We start from the raw sequence: 17,576 nt of genomic DNA, 5'->3' as shown, positions 1-17,576 counted from the left end.
GAAAAATTTATTAATTTTGCTTCCAATCTCCACCCCTCCATCATTTTCACGTGGTCCATCTCTGACACTTCCCTTCCCTTCCTTGACCTCTCTGTCTCAATCTCTGGTGATAGACGGTCCACCAATATCCATTACAAGCCTACCGACTCCCACAGCTAGCTCGACTACAGCTCCTCACACCCTGCTTCCTGTAAGGACTCCATCCCATTCTCTCAGTTCCTTCGCCTCCGTCGCATCTGTTCTGACGATGCTACCTTCAAAAACAGCTCCTCTGACATGTTCTCCTTCTTCCTTAACTGAGGTTTTCCACCCACGTTCGTTGACAGGGCCCTCAACCGTGTCCGGCCCATCTCCCGCGCATCCGCCTTCACGCCTTCTCCTCCCTCCCAGAAACATGATAGGGTCCCCCTTGTCCTCACTTATCACCCCACCAGCCTCCGCATTCAAAGTATCATCCTTCGCCATTTCCGCAACTCCAGCATGATGCCACCACCAAACACATCTTCCCTTCACCCCCCCCGTCACCATTCCGTAGGGATCGTTCCCTCCGGGACACCCTGGTCCACTCCTCCTTCACCCCCTACTCCTCAACCCCCACCTATGGCACCTCCCCATGCCCACGCAAAAGATGTAACACCTGCCCCTTCACTTCCTCTCTCCGCACCGTCCAAGGGCCCAAACACTCCATTCAAGTGAAGCAGCATTTCACTTGCATTTCCCCCAACTTAGTCTACTGTATTCGTTGCTCCCAATGTGGTGGTCTCTACATTGGAGAGACCAAACGTAAACTGGGCGACCGCTTTGCAGAACACCTGCAGTCTGTCTGCAAGAATGACCCAAACCTCCCTGTCGCTTGCCATTTTAACACTCCACCCTGCTCTCTTGCTCACGTCTGTCCATGGCTTGCTGCATTGTTCCAGTGAAGCCCAACGTAATGTGGAGGAACAGCACCTCATCTTCCGACTAGGCACTTTACAGCCTTCCGGACTGAATATTGAATTCAACAACTTTAGGTCTTGAACTCCCTCCTCCATCCCCACCCCCTTTCTTGCCCCTTCCTTTTGTTTTTTCCAATAAATTATTTGGATTTTTCTTTTCCCACCTATTTCCATTACTTTTAAATATTTTTAAATCTTTTATGCTCCCCCCACCCCCACTAGAGCTATACCTTGAGTGCCCTACCATCCATTCTTAATTAGCACATTCGTTTAGATAATATCACCAACTTCAACACCTATGTGTTCTTTTGTCTGTGACATCTTTTGATGATCTGCTTCTATCACTGCTTGCTTGTCCCTACAACCACACCACCCCCCTGCACTTCTCTCCCCCAAACCCACCCCCCCCCCCCCCCCCACACACACACACACACACACACACACACACCTTAAACCAGCTCATATTTCACCCCTTCCTCGGATTCACCTAGTTCTGTTGGAGGGTCATGAGGACTCGAAACGTCAACTCTTTTCCCCTCCACCGATGCTGCCAGACCTGCTGAGTTTTTCCAGGTAATTCTGTTTTTGTTTCAAAGTAAAGCTGCCTGGTTTAAATTTCAAACAATGATTGGCAGTTAACTGGCAGTCACTGTCAACTGGTGCATTCTCCATGGCAACCAATCAGAGTCCACTTACCAATGAATCAGCACTTTCTTCTCATATGGTATAAACTTGTTGTTTTCCCTTGCATTATATTGTTGCGAATTGCCCTGAGAGCAAGATGAAAAGCTTTGACAAAATGTCTTTTTTCTCAGCAATACTCATGTTCTGTAATACCAAGCGACTAAAAAGAAACTTCTTCATTTGATTTCATTCGTCCCCTATTAATTGAATTGAGGTTCCATTTTTTTTTCTCAATTGACAAGATCTGAAATCTGACATAAAATCGGCCCTGAGGTTGCCAGTTTTGAGACACTGTACCTTTATTATAGACACAATTATTTTGACAGTTATTACATGTCATTGGCACTTAACTATTTTTTTACAATGCATTCTCTGTGAATATGCCACTCTGGCTAACTGTTAATATATCATACTTCAATGGTGCTTGGCTGCAACCAAATTGCACTTCTGGCAATTTGTTTATCTACTACAGGTGTGCCTGCATTGACACCAGACACGCCCAAAGATCCTGCAAAAAATGGACTCTAGAAATGGATGTTGCACTTGTACAGTATGTCAATCGCCTCTGCCGCCATCTTGCCATCACTCCAGGCCGACTCCATCCTCATGAAGTCTACCTTGACCCTGCAGATATGCCTGACCCAAGGATCGCCTGTTTATTGAGTAAGCCCTGTACAGAACATCTTATAGTTACAGTGCTACGTTTGTAGTATTACACACATTAACAGTAATCCCATAGGTCTTCATTGCATAAGACCCATATATTGCCTTTTACTGAGCCTTTGTCAGCTATAACACAGCTAAAAAAAAATCACTGACATCCCGCTCTTGTGTCACAAGTTTGGATTTCAGAGTCTGTTATTTTCCCAAAGGGGGCGATAGAAATTGCAGAGATTCAAAATGGGGAAAGTGAAGCACTTTGCTAAACAACAAGTAGGAAAAATCATTTGATGACTTACCTTGAGCTGCTATCATGCACTCTGGTGATCATCGAAGAGCAGTGGTAAGTGATATCATACGCCAGCCAAAGAATATTGTCTGAGGTAGAATTCCTGAAAGGAATGGAACAAAAGGTTTTTTTCCCAGTCCTTTTTACTTTCCTCAGATTATCTGGGACTTGTATGGTCAGTTGGAAGTTCTAATACAGGCCTCGATATTTTTGAGTTGGGGATTGGAAAAATTAGCCGTTGGATTAGTTGTCACAAGGATATCTCTCTTCCACCTCTCTCAACCCTCCAATGTCTGATTTGTCAGACCTCCTTGTCTGAAAAGCGAACACATCTAAATTTCCTCCTTTTGAACATTGGGAAGACCAAATCCGTCATCTCCTGCCCCTACCACACACTGCATACCCTTGCCACTTAAAGTTTTCCATTCGCTCCTCCAGCCAGTGTCTCAGGCTGAACCAAACTATTTGTAACTTTGGCTTCCTATTTTACCCGGAGCTGATGTTCCATCTCTATATCCTCTCCACAACTAGTTTCACCTCCATACCATCACACCTCTGGCCCCCATTTGCCATCCTCCTTAAGCTCATCTGAACTTTGCTGCCCATATTCTGTATCATGTCACACTAGTCTATCACCCCTATCCCCGCTGGCCTACCCTTTAGGTGCCCCATTCCATCAGATTTAGCACTCATCATTATGAAACCCTTTCATGGCCTCGACCCCTTCCTGTCTGTGAGTTGTACCCCTAGACAGAAAATATGCACTTTGGATCGAGAGTTGATTCAGAGTTTCTTAAACACAGTAATCAGCTGCCAAACTTCCTGTCAAAGGAGTGATTCCAGTTAAAAGGTAATTTGTTGGATATGAATTGTTTTGGGACCTTCTGATGACATACAAATGACCAATTTCCATTCTTAAATCACAAAGGGATTCATAGCCATGAAATATATGAGATGTGTTCACCCTTTGCCCTGTATGTTGTGTGCTATTAATTTTGATATACTATTCCTAGATGTTCCCATTGAAAGCCTTCGGCTTCGTTTTGCTCTACTTCAGTCCTTAAACAACACCTTGGAGACATTCTTCCTTCCTCTGGTGGAGCTCAGACAGACGCACACATATATGGACAGCATTGCATCTCTGCTACGAGAGGCTAAAGGTCAGATGTCAGACACCCCTCCTTGCTGGAAGACAAAATTAGTCCTACTGACAACATTGCATCATAACGTGCAGTCATACTCTTGGGTGGCTTGGAGATAAGGAAGTGGAGTATTTATACATTGTTCCATTATCTGTGTTAAGTATTTTACAAAACCATTCTTAAAAATTTATATTTTTGTTTGGCCTTCTAGAGACACTAGGTATTAAAAGTAATAGGTGAGGAAAGTGAAGTTGCACAAATCATAATTTTCCAGAATTCCCTCGATTCGTGAGCTGTGCTTTTTTGGATTGGAAAATTGCAGATGTCACATCTGAATGTCCTAACTCAATGACAAATTGGAATATTTTCTTAATGGTGATGGTCTAGGAGCTGTAAAGCAACAAAGGGATTTAGGTACCTGTGTGTACAATCAATAAAAGCTAATACACAGGTACAAAATATAATCATAAAGGCTAATGGAATGCTGGCTTTTATCTCTAAAGGATTGGAGTTCAAAAATGAGCAAGTGGTGCTTCAATTGTACGAGAGCCTTGATCAGGTGCCAAATGGAGTACTGAGCCTTAGGAAAGATGTATCAACCTTGGGCAGCACAGAATCTCCCAAATGATACCAAGGATTAAAGTGGGCAGTTTGTATAAATTTAGCTTGTATGAGTTTAGCATGTTGTGGGGGTGATCTAATTGAGGTGTTTAAAATAAGAAAGGATTTGGTAGGTTAGGTACAAAGAAAGTTTCCTCTGGTTGGGGACTCAAGGTCAAAAGGCTATAATCTTAAAATTAAAACTAGGCCATTTAGGAGTGAAATCAGGACACACTTTTTCCACACACAGGCTAGTGGAAATATGGAACTCATTCCCCCAAAAGGCTGTGGATGCTGTGTGAATTGAAATCTTACTGACTAAGATCGACACATTTTTGTTAGGTGAGACAATCAAGGCACATGGAAGAATAGTAAATAGATTCGAAGTACAGAACGAACCATGATCTAATTGAATCATGTAACAGTCTTGAGAGGGTGAATGGCCAACTCCTATTGTTCCTGTGTTCCCTGGAGAGAGCAACATTGGGCAGGATTCTTTATTCTCAGTGCTATCTAGTGTAAATACCAGATGAGAACGGGATTTGGATGAACTGTCCTGGGCTTCTCCTCTCCCTCTACACAGTCCACAGCATTCACCTGTGGTCTTTCTCACCTGTGCGCTCCCATTATATTCAAGTTAGGGTTACACAAGAAGACTGGCCATTTGATGGAGGACCTGGAGGCTACCAGTGCACTGGAATGGTACGCTGCCAAGAGAGCGGTGGAGCAAACTGGAAAATGTTTTTTTTTAAAAGTTTGAGGGCCAAGGACAAATGATCCAGTTTGTCTAATATTATTATCACTATTTGATTACATCTGTTCCCATCTGTAATAAAACTTGATGCCTCACCATAGAGCAATACTGAGATTATGAACTCATCAGACCATGCCTCCCATCTCTCACATGTTGCTGCGCATTGCAGCTTCAACCTGCTAGAACTCTCAGTTCACCTGCATCCAAAAGTCAGTTAATTCTTGGCAGCTTTATGCATTTTCAAGCCTCTTGCTGAGAATAGATGCTAATGGAATTGATTTTGTTTTAGTGGCTGCAAAATTTAGCCTCATAACACCAGTGGACGTTAAAAATAGTGGGGTAGCCCCTCCTGACCACTTAGCATGCTGCGCCATGCTCACCATAGTATTGAGGCAAATAGCGCAGGCGTTCTGTGCATGCGCTGGAAGTATGCAGAGTGGGCAAAATGCTATGTCAGTCAGCATTCCGTGTTCATTTGATGCCTGCCATTTTTGACATCGTCACTCTAGTTGATGTCCTCTAAGTGCACACAGGTGAGGAATCCTCGACCTTTCTCCCCAATAACATCCACAGCTCTATAAAAAGGCACCACCATCTAACTTGCAGGTGACTTGCTTTTGACTGTCTCCTTGCTGTTGTAGAGTTAGTGGAAGTACTGGGTTGCTGGAGAAGTCCTGAAGAGTTAGTTATGTCAGCTCGGAGTGGTGTGGCATTCAGCAAGAGTTGTGTGCTTCTGAATTGCCTCTGAATACACCACTTTCTCTCAGTGATGGGGAACTATAGTTGCCTTTTCCTGTGGGCTGCAACATCAGAGGGAGATGGGAACAGACACAGCAATGAAGACAAATTGCTTGCAGAGAAGATGAACTGTTTGCGGAGGGAGTCTGAGAGCTCTGAGCAGGAGGCTTTGCCCACATGGGTCTTCAGTGAACACTTTCCCCTTCATCTAAACCAGGAGCAGTGTGTGAGGCTCATCAGTTGATCGGATTTGGCAAGTGAGGATACGTTCTTTGATGTCAGTCACTCTTAAGGTCATTTAATTTCTAATGGAATTATACCCACATCCTTGGCACTGGATTGTTGGCATTGACCATCATGGCCTTCTGCCTTCTGAGCAGTTGTCTAGAGGGAAAAGAGCCTCTCTCCTCCAGCCCACAACCTGCACCAGCGACTCCAACATGGCATCTAAAAACCTTCAGGCATGCTATCTTGCTTGATGCACTATTTTGGGTCCTTTATGAATGTCTTCCAGTGTTGCCCTGGAGTTCCAGCCCTTGCTGCAACCAGAATGTGCTTAAGAGGTACAGTGAGGTTTTAAGTGGTGCTAGCCTTTCATGAACTTGAATCCCCTGCTGAGGCATGCTGCCACAAAGCATCACTGGGCTGCACATCACAATCATGGAAATGAGTAGACAACACGAAGTTTGCATGTTGCCTGCATGGATTCAGTCAGATGTGGAATAATAGCACATCGCAACCTCTGCACCTGAACTTGGGTGCTATCCAAATTAGACTCCCATCTTAGCACTAAATGGGAGATAATTATTTCATGTTTCTAGCTGTTTCTCTTGTCTCTGCTCTAGTTCAGTCTTGCCCTGTTATCACCAATTAATCTTCCTATTTGTAAAATTTTCACAAGTTAGTGAACCAGAGTTCCAAGTAAACTGTAGATATGTTCATAACTATTCTGATGAAGTGTCCTTGTTCATAAATTACTTTTTTTTTCCAGGGTTAGTGTTTTATGATACTAAAATAGCTGTGATGAACCGGGTTTTGAACGCAACTGTACAGCGGACTGCAGACCATGCTGCACCTGAAATAACTCTGGATCCTCTGGAAATAGTAGGAGGTAAGCGGGGAAAAGTTGGAGTTGAGAAAACATGTTAGCTACCCTCAAAAAAATATATATACTTTGGGAATCGGTTTGTGCACTGTTCTTTCCATAGTATTGCTTTGGTTCGTGCATAGTTCTCCATTCCATATCTTGAAGTTCACACAAAGTTGAAATATATCAGTTTTCGGTTGGATAACCTGGTAACTACCTGGATGTTTCAAATCTGGGAGAAGGTTGAACCCTATTGATGAGTGAAGACTGGTTTGTATTGGGCATAATTCAGAATTAGGAAATTAGGGCATTTTCTTTACTGTTTCCCAGATTTTCTATATTTCAATTTTTTGTTTTTATTCATCTTTAGCTCTATCTTTTTAAAGGCAGCTGTTTATTGGAGGGCTCAGTTTATGAGAGGTATTGACCTCTGGTTCTGCAAACTGCGTGATTCAAGTGATCTTATTGAAACACAAGATCCAGAGGGGATTTGATAGGGCAGATACTTGGAGGATGTTTCTACTTGTGGTAGAGATTTGAACTAGGAGACACAGTTTAAGAACAAGAGGTCTACCATTTAAGATGGAGACGAGGAGAAATCTTTTCTCTCAAAGTGTCATTAGTTTGTGAAAATCTCTGACCTAGAAAGCAGTAGAGGCTGTGTCATTGAATTTATTCAAGACAGAGTTAGACAGATTTTTGATAGCTGAGGGTTATGAGGGGCAGACGGCAAAGTGGAGTTGAGATCATAACCAGATCAGCCATGATCTAATAGCGGAGCAGGCCTGAGGGGCTGAACGGCTTCCTGTGTTCCTATGGAAATATTTATTTTGAAGACTTTTAAATTTCAATTTTATTTGTGTTTACTTTAAGCAATATTTTAACTTTTAAAGACAATCACAGGTTATTCAGCATTTTAGTGATAGTTTAGAAAATAATTTTGGATGAGTGAATGCAGCTTTTGGAACTGCCACGTCCCAGCAGACCCAAGGCACCTCTGTTATCTAAGACTAATGTGTAGACTTTCACGATTAAAATATAAACTTCATTAACTTTTATTTCTACTATTTAGTACTTTTTGTTTTCTAAGATAGACATGAGTTAGATGTTTTAAGAGTCATAAATGCATTAAAGTGTTCATGAGATATAGACAACACTAGAAGCAAACTGAGACAATAATAGTAACTAAAACATATAGATTATTTGGTTATTTTAGTCTCAGCAATGCCATTGGAGATGTACTAGTTTCTGTGCCATTTCAAATCATTAGTAAGGTCACAGTTTTCCTTTCTTTAAATGGTCACAGGTGAAATTCGTTCATCAGAGAACACCTACTTCTGTCAGGCAGCGCGACAACTAGCATTAGTGCCTTCCTCCCAACTCTGTGTCAAGTTGGCAAGTGGTGGGGACCCAACTTATGCATTTAATATTCGCTTCACTGGTGAAGAAGTACATGGAACAAGTAAGATATATAGGTTGTTATGAAAGTGATAATTGCATCAGTTGTCATATATATTAGTGTAAAACCTTGCTTTCCAAACCTCCTCCCATCTTCCACTCCACTCACCTCTTCCTCTCCCCCTTCGCCACACACACACACACACACACACACACACACACCACCACTACCACCCCCCCCCCCCCCCAACACCTCTCCATTTCTCTCCTCCCCTCTGAAGGTGTGGACTCCTGCTGGAGTGCAGAGTCACAAGCAGTCACTGCTTTCAGCCCTTCCTCAAGTGGCCATTTTACATGTGAGCTGAGATAGGAAATGTTGGCAAACTATTTGCCAAGCATCACAGCCAAGTCAGTTGTTGTGATCACCTTGTGTCCAGACATGAATATCTCTCAGCAGTGGTCACTGAATAATGGTCAGCAGTGGGAAACCTGGCTGACATTTTCCCTTCCTAGAGATCAGTTGCAATAACCCAGTTGCTTGTCTGGCTCAGATCAAGCTAATCCACTACAAAAGAGAAATCAAATCTAAAATCGTCTGGTTTCTACTGCTTTGGGATACACTAGGTGGTACTTTTAACTAATTGGTTATCAAGGGAGCTTACATACCACAGTTAATTGAAATATGTATCCACAACCGAGGGTGCAGAGAGGAGGCATAGTGATATTGTTGCCAGACCAGCATTCCAGAGACCCAGGGTAATGCTCTGGGGACCCAGGTTCAAATCTCACCACAGTGGATAATGAAATTTGAATTCAATAAAAATCTGGAATTAAAAGTCTAAAGATGACCATGAAACCATTGCTGATTGTTGTAAAAACACACCTGGTTCACTAATGTCCTTTACCTGCTCTGGCCTACATGTGACTCCAGACCCACAGCAATGTGGTTGACTCTTAAATACTCTCTGAACAAGGGCAATTAGGAATGGGCAATAAATGCTGGTCCAGCCAGCAATGCCCACATCCCATGAACAAATAAAAAAAAATTGTCTGCTTACAATTGCAGCTGGTGTAATTGATCTGCTTTTTTAAATTTTACTACACAGATGGATATTGTCAATATTGCTCTGTGTGACTGAGTGTCTTGCCTAACAATACTTGACTTGCTACCTCCCTGTGAGAGTCCTGACACTTGCCTTCATAACCCAGTGAACATTTTGTACAAGCTGCTAAAATAGTTGAGTAAATATACTTTAATGTGTCTAAATCTCAGCTGAAAAATAAAGTTATGGGTATCGCATTTAAAAAGTAAATGTAATTCACAGAATCGCTCAGTGCAGAAGAGGCCCTTCGGCCCATCGAGTCTGCACCGACATGTGAGAAACACCTGACCTACCTACCTAATCCCATTTACCAGTACTTAGCCCATAGCTTTGAATGATATGACCTGCCAAGTGCTCATCCAGGTACTTTTTAAAATATGTGAGGCAACTTGCCTCTACCATCCTCCCAGGCAGTGCATTCCAGACCGTCACCACCCTCTGGGTAAAAAAAGTTTTTCCTCACATCCCCCCACTAAACCTGCTGCCCCTCACCTTCAACTTGTGTTCCCCTTCAACTAAGGGGTATAGCTGCTCCCTATCCACCCTGCCCATGCCGCTCATAATCTTGTACACCTAGATCAGGTCACCCCCTCAGTCTTCTCTGCTCCAGCAAAAACAACCCAAGTCTATCCAACCTCTCTTCATAGCTTAAATGTTTCATCCCAGGCAACATCCTGGTGAATCTCCTCGGCACCTCTCCCCCCCCCCCCCCCCCCCCGCCCCAGTGCAATCACATCCTTCCTATAATGTGGCAACCAGAACTGCACACAATACTCCAGCTGTGGCCTCACCAAGGTTCTATATAACTCCAACATGACCTCCCTACTTATCTATGCCTCGATTGATAAAGGCAAGTATCCCAAATGCCTTTTTCATCACCCCGCTAACATGCCCCTCCGCCTTCAGAGATCTATGGACACACACACCTCAGAACTTCCTAGTGTCATGCCGTTCATTGAATACTTCATTGTCAAATTACTCCTTCCAAAGTCAATCACTTCACACTTTTCAGGGTTAAATTCCATCTGCCACTTATCTGCCCATTTGACCATCCCATCTATATCTTCCTGTAGCCCAAGACACTCAACCTCACTGTTAACCACCCGGCCAATCTTTGTGTCATCCGCAAATTTACTAATCCTACCCCCCACGTAGTCATCTATCTCATTTATATAAATGACGAATAATAGGGGCCCAGCAAAGATCCATGTGTTATGCCACTGGACACTGGCTTCCAGTCATTAAAGCAGCCTTCTGTCCTCACCCTCTGTCTCCTACAACTAAGCCAATTTTGAATCCACCTTATCAAATTACCCTGTAGACCATGTGCATTTGTCTTCTTTATAAGCCTCCTATGTGGGACCATGTTCAAAGGCTTTGCTGAAATTATATAAACTACATCAATTGTACTTCCCTCATCTACACACCTGGTCACCTCCTCAAAAAATTCAATCAAATTTGTTAGGCATGACCTCTCTCTGACAAAGCCATGCTGAGTAGCCCTGATCAAAACTTGCCTCTCCAAGTGGAGGTAGATTCTCTCCTTCAGAACTTTCTCCAATATTTTCCCTACCACTTACGTGAGACTCACTGGTCTGTAGTTCCATGGCTTATCTTTACAACCCTTCTTAAATAGCGGAACCCCATTAGCTGTTCTCCAGTCCTCTGGCACCTCCCCTGTGGCCAGAGAGGAATTAAACATTTGGGTCAGAGCCCCTACGATCTCCTCCCTCAGCAGCCTGGGACACAAATCATCTGGACCTGGAGATTTGTCCACTTTTAAGCCTGCCAACACCTCCAACACCTTGATTGGAACTCAAGTTCTGTAGAAGGGTCATGAGGACTCGAAACGTCAACTCTTTTCTTCTCCGCCGATGCTGCCAGACCTGCTGAGCTTTTCCAGGTAATTCTGTGTTTGTTTTTGTTATCTCCAACACCTTGTTACTCCCTATATCAATTTGCTCAAGAACCTCGCAGTCTCTCTCCCCGAGTTCGATACCTTCATCCTCATTCTCTTGGGTGAAGACAGATGTGAAGTATTTGTTCAACACTTTACCGATGTCCTCTGGCTCCACCCATAGACTGCCCCCCGGTCCCTTATGGGCCCTACACTTTCCCTGGTTATCCTCTTCCCATTGATATACTTATAGAATATCTAGGGATTTTCCCTACTTTTACCAGCCAGAGCTTTCTCATATCCCCTCTTTGCTCTCCTAATTGCTTTCTTAAGCTCCACCCTACACTTTCTGTACTCCACTAATGCCTCTGCTGATTTGCTCCCCTTGTACCTGATAAAAGCCTCTCTTTTCCTTCTCATCGTAACCTGAATATCTCTGGTCATCCATGGTTCCCTGGTCTGGTTACTACTTCCTATCACCCGAGAGGGAGCATGTTAACCCTCCCCATTTCCTTTTTGAACGCCCTCCCATTGCTCTTCTGTAGATTTTCCCACAAGTAGCTGTTCCCAGTCTACCTTGGCCAGATCCTCGCTTATTTTACTAAAATCCACTCTCCACCCCCAATCCAAAACATTTTTTTGCAACTTGTCTATTTCTTTGTCCATAACAAGCTTAAATTGTACCATGTTGTGGTCACTATCACTAAAATGCACCCCCACCACCACCTCAGCCACCTGTCCGGCTTCATTCCCCAGAATTAGGTCCAGCACTGAGCCATCCTTTGTTGGACATATTGACCTAAAAAGTTCTCCTGTATACATTTCAGGAATTCCACTCCATCCAAGCCCTTAACACTACGTCTATCCCAATTAAAGTTGGGAAAGTTGAAATCACCTAATATAATTACCCTATTATTGTTTAACACACCTCTGCAAATTGTGCACATATTTGCTCCTCAACTTCCCGCTGATTATCTGGGGGTCTGTAATAAACACCTAACAATGTTGTTGCTCCTTTTTCACTCCTAAGCTCTACCCACAAAGCTTCATTCGATGCCTCCTCCAAGATATCATCTCTCCTTATGCAGTAACTAATACCTTAACTAATAATGCAATGCCTCCTCTTTTATCCCCTCCCGTGTCTCGCCTGAAGATTCTATATCCTGGGATGATGAGCTGCGAATCCTGCCCCTCCCTCAACCACGTGTCTCAGTGATGGCTACTATATCACAATGCCATGTGTCAATCCTCACCCTTAAATCATCTGCTTTTACCTGTAATACTCCTGGCATTAAAGTAGAAGCCATCCAGCCTTGCCTTACTCCCCTGAAACTTATTGCAGCTGTACTCCCTCTGACTTGATTGTTTTACTGTATTACGATGTGTCCCTATTCTGTTAACATCCTGTGTCCCCTCCCCCTGTCGAATTAGTTTAAACTCCTCCCAACAGCACTAACAAAGCCGCCCGCAAGGATGTTAGTCCCTCTCTAGTTCAGATGTAGACCTGCTTGTCCCCATGCCACCTTCCCCAGAAGTGGCCCCAGCGATCCAGGAATCTAAAACCCTCCCTCCTGCACCAACTCTTAAGCCATGTATTCATCTGTGCTATTCTCCTATTTCTGTGCTCGCTAGCACGTGGCACTGGGAGCAATCCAGAGATTATAACCCGAGAGGTCCTGCTTCTCAGTCTGCTGCCTAACTCCCTGAATTCTTGATGCAAGATCTCATCCCTCTTTCTACCAATGTCATTGGTACTAACATGTACCATGACCTCTGCCTTATCACCCTCCCCCTTCAGGATGCACTGCAGACTTTCAGTGACATCCCGAACCCTGGCACCAGGGAGGCAACACCATCCTGGAGTCACTTTGACGGCCCCAGAAGCGCCTATCTGTTCCCCTGACTATAGAATCCCCTTTTACTATTGCTCTTCCTCTCTTCCTGTACAGACAGACTGTTTGTGGTGCCAGAAGCTTTGCACTGTCAGCACTCCCTAGAGGAACCAGCACCCTCATCAGCCTCCAAAATGGAATACCGATTTGCGAGCGGGACCCCAGGGGACACCTGAATTACCTGCCTGTTTCTCTTGGACTGCTTGGTGGTCACCCATCCCCTTCCTTCCTCAGGTCTCTTCACTTGATCACCTCTCTAAACGTGCTGTCCACTGCTCTCAGACTCACGGATGCTCCACAGTGTCCCCAGCTGCCATTCCAGCTCTGAAAACCAAGCTTCCAGGAGCAGCAGCTGGACACACTTCCTGCACATATGCTGGTCCCGGGCACTGGAAATGTTCCCGGCTTCCCACGAGGAGCACACCACAACTTTGAGCTCTCCTGCCGTTTTTCTTTTGCTTCAATGTTTGATACAGTATTGTTTTGATCTTTTCGTTCAATTTTTGCTTTCTTTTTCTTTCTCTGAGATCAGACTTAACTCCAAAGTATTCTGGGGGCAGAGACAACTCTAGGCTTCTTCCCCCTTTATTGCCAGCTTGGTTCAGTTGATAGCTTTCTCATCTCCTGGAATTCGAACATTCTGGGATTAATTTCCACTCCAGGAACTCAGTCTCCATTGAAATTTCAGTGCAACACAGTATAGTGCGGCATACTTTAAGGTGTATTTCAGATGAAGTATTACACATGCTTGTTCTGCTGGCCAAGTGTCCGTGTGCCAAAGCCTACCCCTGTCTCAAAACTTTGGTTCTAATGTCTCAGTGTCTGTCGTTTGGATTCTAGGTGGATCGTTTCGACACTTCCTGTGGCAAGTGTGTAAAGAGTTACAGAGTTCAGCACTTTCACTTCTTGTACCTTGCCCGAGTTCTGCAGCCAACAGAAACAAGGTAATTACTGTTGCAGATAATCAGTCAGATATTTGAAAGGTTAGAAGGGACTGGTTAGCTCAGTTAGCTAGAGCATGGTGCTTAATAATGATGATGACATGGATTCAGACCCTTTACCAGCTGAGATAGTTCTTGGGGCCCACCTCTTCTATTTGCCTTATTGTGATATCATGGCATAGACATATGTGGAGAGCTGTGATTAGCAACCCTTGGACAATGAGGGTGCCATGTAGAGGGATGGAAAGAGAGAGATGAGTTAGCTTCAGAGGCAATCTAGATGGTGGCACAGATAGTTTGTCATTATCCTTCATCTTGAGAATCCAGATATGAAGATTCCAAGCACACATCAGCCATAACAACAAATTGCTTAAAGTACTCAGCAACTGTCCCATCCTTGGAAAGTGTACAGCTGTTCCAGTGGAGGGCCCCATCTAAATCATCTCCCTCTTTCAGAGGCTGACTGAGCTATTGCGTATTACTGGGATTTTCTGTGTTAAATTCCAATTCCCAACAGTAAGCTTTTTCTTTGTTTCACCCATCAAATGAAAATTTTGATGCATTCACCTTTTCTATGCTGAAATAGATTGCTGGCATTTACATCAAATCAATGAGTTCCAACTTAGATTCACCAAAGTTACATTATGGAGTATCAGTTAACATTTCATCATACGGTTAGCAGTTTTCGAACAATTACAATTTTGTAGATGTTATATCTTTTTTTTAAAAAAATGTCTCAAAACTTTCAAAGAACATCCAGATTTTTGCAGTTAAACACTTGCCTGTTTGCTGTGTGAGGTAGGTCTCCACAACTTTAAATCTGACCACTGAATACGATTAGTATTGAAATATCAGGGGAGACGGCTGCGCAGTATTGTCACTCGACTAGTAATCCCTGGGGATGTGGGTCCGAATCCCACCACGCTAGCTGGTGAAATTTGAATTCAATAAATATCTGGAATTAAAAGTCTAATGATGACCATGAAGCCATTGTTGATTCTGGTTCACTTAATGCCTTTTAGGGAAGGAAATCTGCCATCCTTACCTGGCCTATATGTGACTCCAGAACCACAGCAATGTGGTTGTCTCTTAAATGCCCAGCAAGCCACTCAGTTGTATCAAACTGCTAAAAAGCCTAAAAAGAAATTGAACCAGATGGAACATCCGACATTGACCTCGGAACTGGAAATGGCAATGGCCTCAGCCTTTGCAAAGTCCTCCTTACTAACATCTGGGAGCTAATGCCAAAATTGGGAGAGCTGTCTCACAGATGAGTCAAGCAACAGCCTAACATAGTCATACTCACAGAATCATACCTTAGAGACAATGTCCCAGATACCGCCATCACCATTCCAGCAGAGGTGATGATACAGTGGTTTAAAGTCGCGAGGGAGTTGCCCTGGGAGTCCCCAACATCCACTCCAGATCCCATGAAATCTCATAGCATCAGGTCAAAGATGGGCAAGGAAACCTCCTGCTGATTACCATGCACCGTGCCCCCTCATCTGATGAATCAGTACTCCTCCATGTTGAACACCACTTGGAGGAAGCACTGTGGGTGGCAAGGACACAGCATGTACTCTGGGTGGGGCACTTCAATGTCCATCACCAAGAGTGGCTCAGTAGCACCACCACTGACCGAGTCTGGCCATGTCCTAAAGAACATAGCTGCTAGACTGGATCTGCAGCAGGTGGTGAGGAAACTAAGAGAACCTCATCCTCACCAACCTGCCTGCCGCAGAAGCATCTGTGCATGGCTGTATCGGTGGGAGTGACCTCCGCAGAGTCCTTGTGGAGATTGTCCCATTTTCACATTGAGGATATCCTCCATTGTGTTGTGTGGCACTATCACCGTGCTAAAGGGGACAGATTTCGAATAGATCTAGCACCTCAAGACTGGGCAACCATGAGGTGCTGTGGGTCATCAACAGCAGCAGAATTGTACAGCCACAATCTGTGACCTCATGGCCCAGCATATCATCATCCCCCCCCCCCCCCCGCCCCAATCTACCATTGCCATCAAGCCAGAGGATCAACCCTGGTTCAATGAAGAATGCAGGAAGGCATGCCAGGAGCAGTACCAGGCACACCTAAAAATGAGATGTCAACCTGGTGAAGCTACAACATACTGTTTGGCACACAAGTAGTCCAGCAAGTGATAGACAGAGCTAAGAAATTCCACAACCAACAAATCAGATCTAAGCTCTACAGTCCCCCCACATTCAGTCGTGAATGATGGTAGACAGTTAAACAGCTCACTGGAGGAGGAGGCTCCACAAATATCCTCAATGATGGAGGAGCCTGGCACATCAGTGCAAAAGATGAGGCTGAAGCATTTATAACGATCTTTAGCCAGAAGTGCCAAGTATATGATCCATCTCGGCCTCCCCTGGAGGCCCCCAGCATCACAGATGCCAGTCTTCTGCCAATTCAGTTCACTCCACGTGCTAGCAAGAAATGACTGAAGTCACTGGATACTGCAAATACTACAGCTACAGCACTGTCATCTACCTGGCAATTTTGAAAATTTTCCAGGCATGTGCTGTACACAAAATGCAGGGCAAATCCGAACTGGTCACTTGCCGCCCCATTAGTCTACTCTCAATCATCAATAAAGTGATGGAAGGTGTCATCAACAGTGCTGTCAAGTGGCACTTGCTTAGCAATAAACTGCTCCCTGACGCTCATTTTGGGTTCTGCCAGGGACACTCAGCTCCTAACCTCATTAAAGCCTTGGTTCAAATATGGACAAAACAGCTGAACTCCAGAGATGAAGTGAAAGTGACTGCCCTTGACCAAATGTGGCATCAAGCAGCCCTCGCAAAACTGGAGTCAGTGGGCATCAGGGGGGAAACTCTCCACTGTTTGGAGTCATACTTAGCACGTTGGAAGATGGTGTGGTTGTTGGAGGTTAATCATCTCCTTTCCAGGACATCACTGCAGGAGTTCCTCAGGGTAATGTCCTAGGCCCAACCATCTTCAACTGCTTCATCAATGACCTTCCTTCTAGAGGCTAGATCACTGAGTATTTAAAGAGGAGGTAAATAGATTTTTGAAATATCGGGGAGTTGAGGGCTATGAGGAACTGTTACGAAAGAGGAGGCCTGGGGCAGATCAGCCATCATTTTATTGAATGGCGGGGAAGGCTTGAGGGGACAAATGGCCTACTCCTGCACCTATTTCTTATAAGATCAGAAGTGGGGATGCTCGCTGATGATTGCACAATGTTCAGCACCAATCATGACTCAGATACTGAAGCAGTCCATGTCCAAATGCAGCAAGACCTGAACAATATCCAGGCTCAGGCTGACAAGTGGGAAGTAACATTCGCACCACACAAGTGCCAGGCAATGACCATCCCCAACTAAAGAATCTAACCATGACGCCTTGACATTCAATGGCACTACCATCACTGAATCCCCCATCATCGACATCCAGGGGGTTACCATTGAC

The 17,576-nt window shown here is 44.3% G+C and overlaps 1 protein-coding gene across 3 annotated transcripts in view; it reads left to right on the top strand.

Annotated features, from left to right (window-relative positions):
* The window catches only part of LOC121285485 (probable E3 ubiquitin-protein ligase HECTD4), a 301,376-nt gene that overhangs the window by 266,666 nt on the left and 17,134 nt on the right, over window positions 1-17,576 (top strand). For all 3 annotated transcript variants that reach the window (XM_041201967.1, XM_041201965.1, XM_041201968.1), the window contains exons 67-71: window positions 2,095-2,285; window positions 3,585-3,731; window positions 6,797-6,916; window positions 8,199-8,354; window positions 14,023-14,126. In XM_041201967.1, coding sequence (XP_041057901.1) covers window positions 2,095-2,285; window positions 3,585-3,731; window positions 6,797-6,916; window positions 8,199-8,354; window positions 14,023-14,126 — 718 coding nt within the window. The remainder of the gene's footprint in view (window positions 1-2,094; window positions 2,286-3,584; window positions 3,732-6,796; window positions 6,917-8,198; window positions 8,355-14,022; window positions 14,127-17,576) is intronic.

Source organism: Carcharodon carcharias, chromosome 13 (genome assembly GCF_017639515.1).
Source record: "Carcharodon carcharias isolate sCarCar2 chromosome 13, sCarCar2.pri, whole genome shotgun sequence".
Taxonomy (NCBI): domain Eukaryota; kingdom Metazoa; phylum Chordata; class Chondrichthyes; order Lamniformes; family Lamnidae; genus Carcharodon; species Carcharodon carcharias.
Note: the sequence above shows the minus strand (reverse complement) of the source record. Positions and strands in the feature narration are given on the sequence as shown.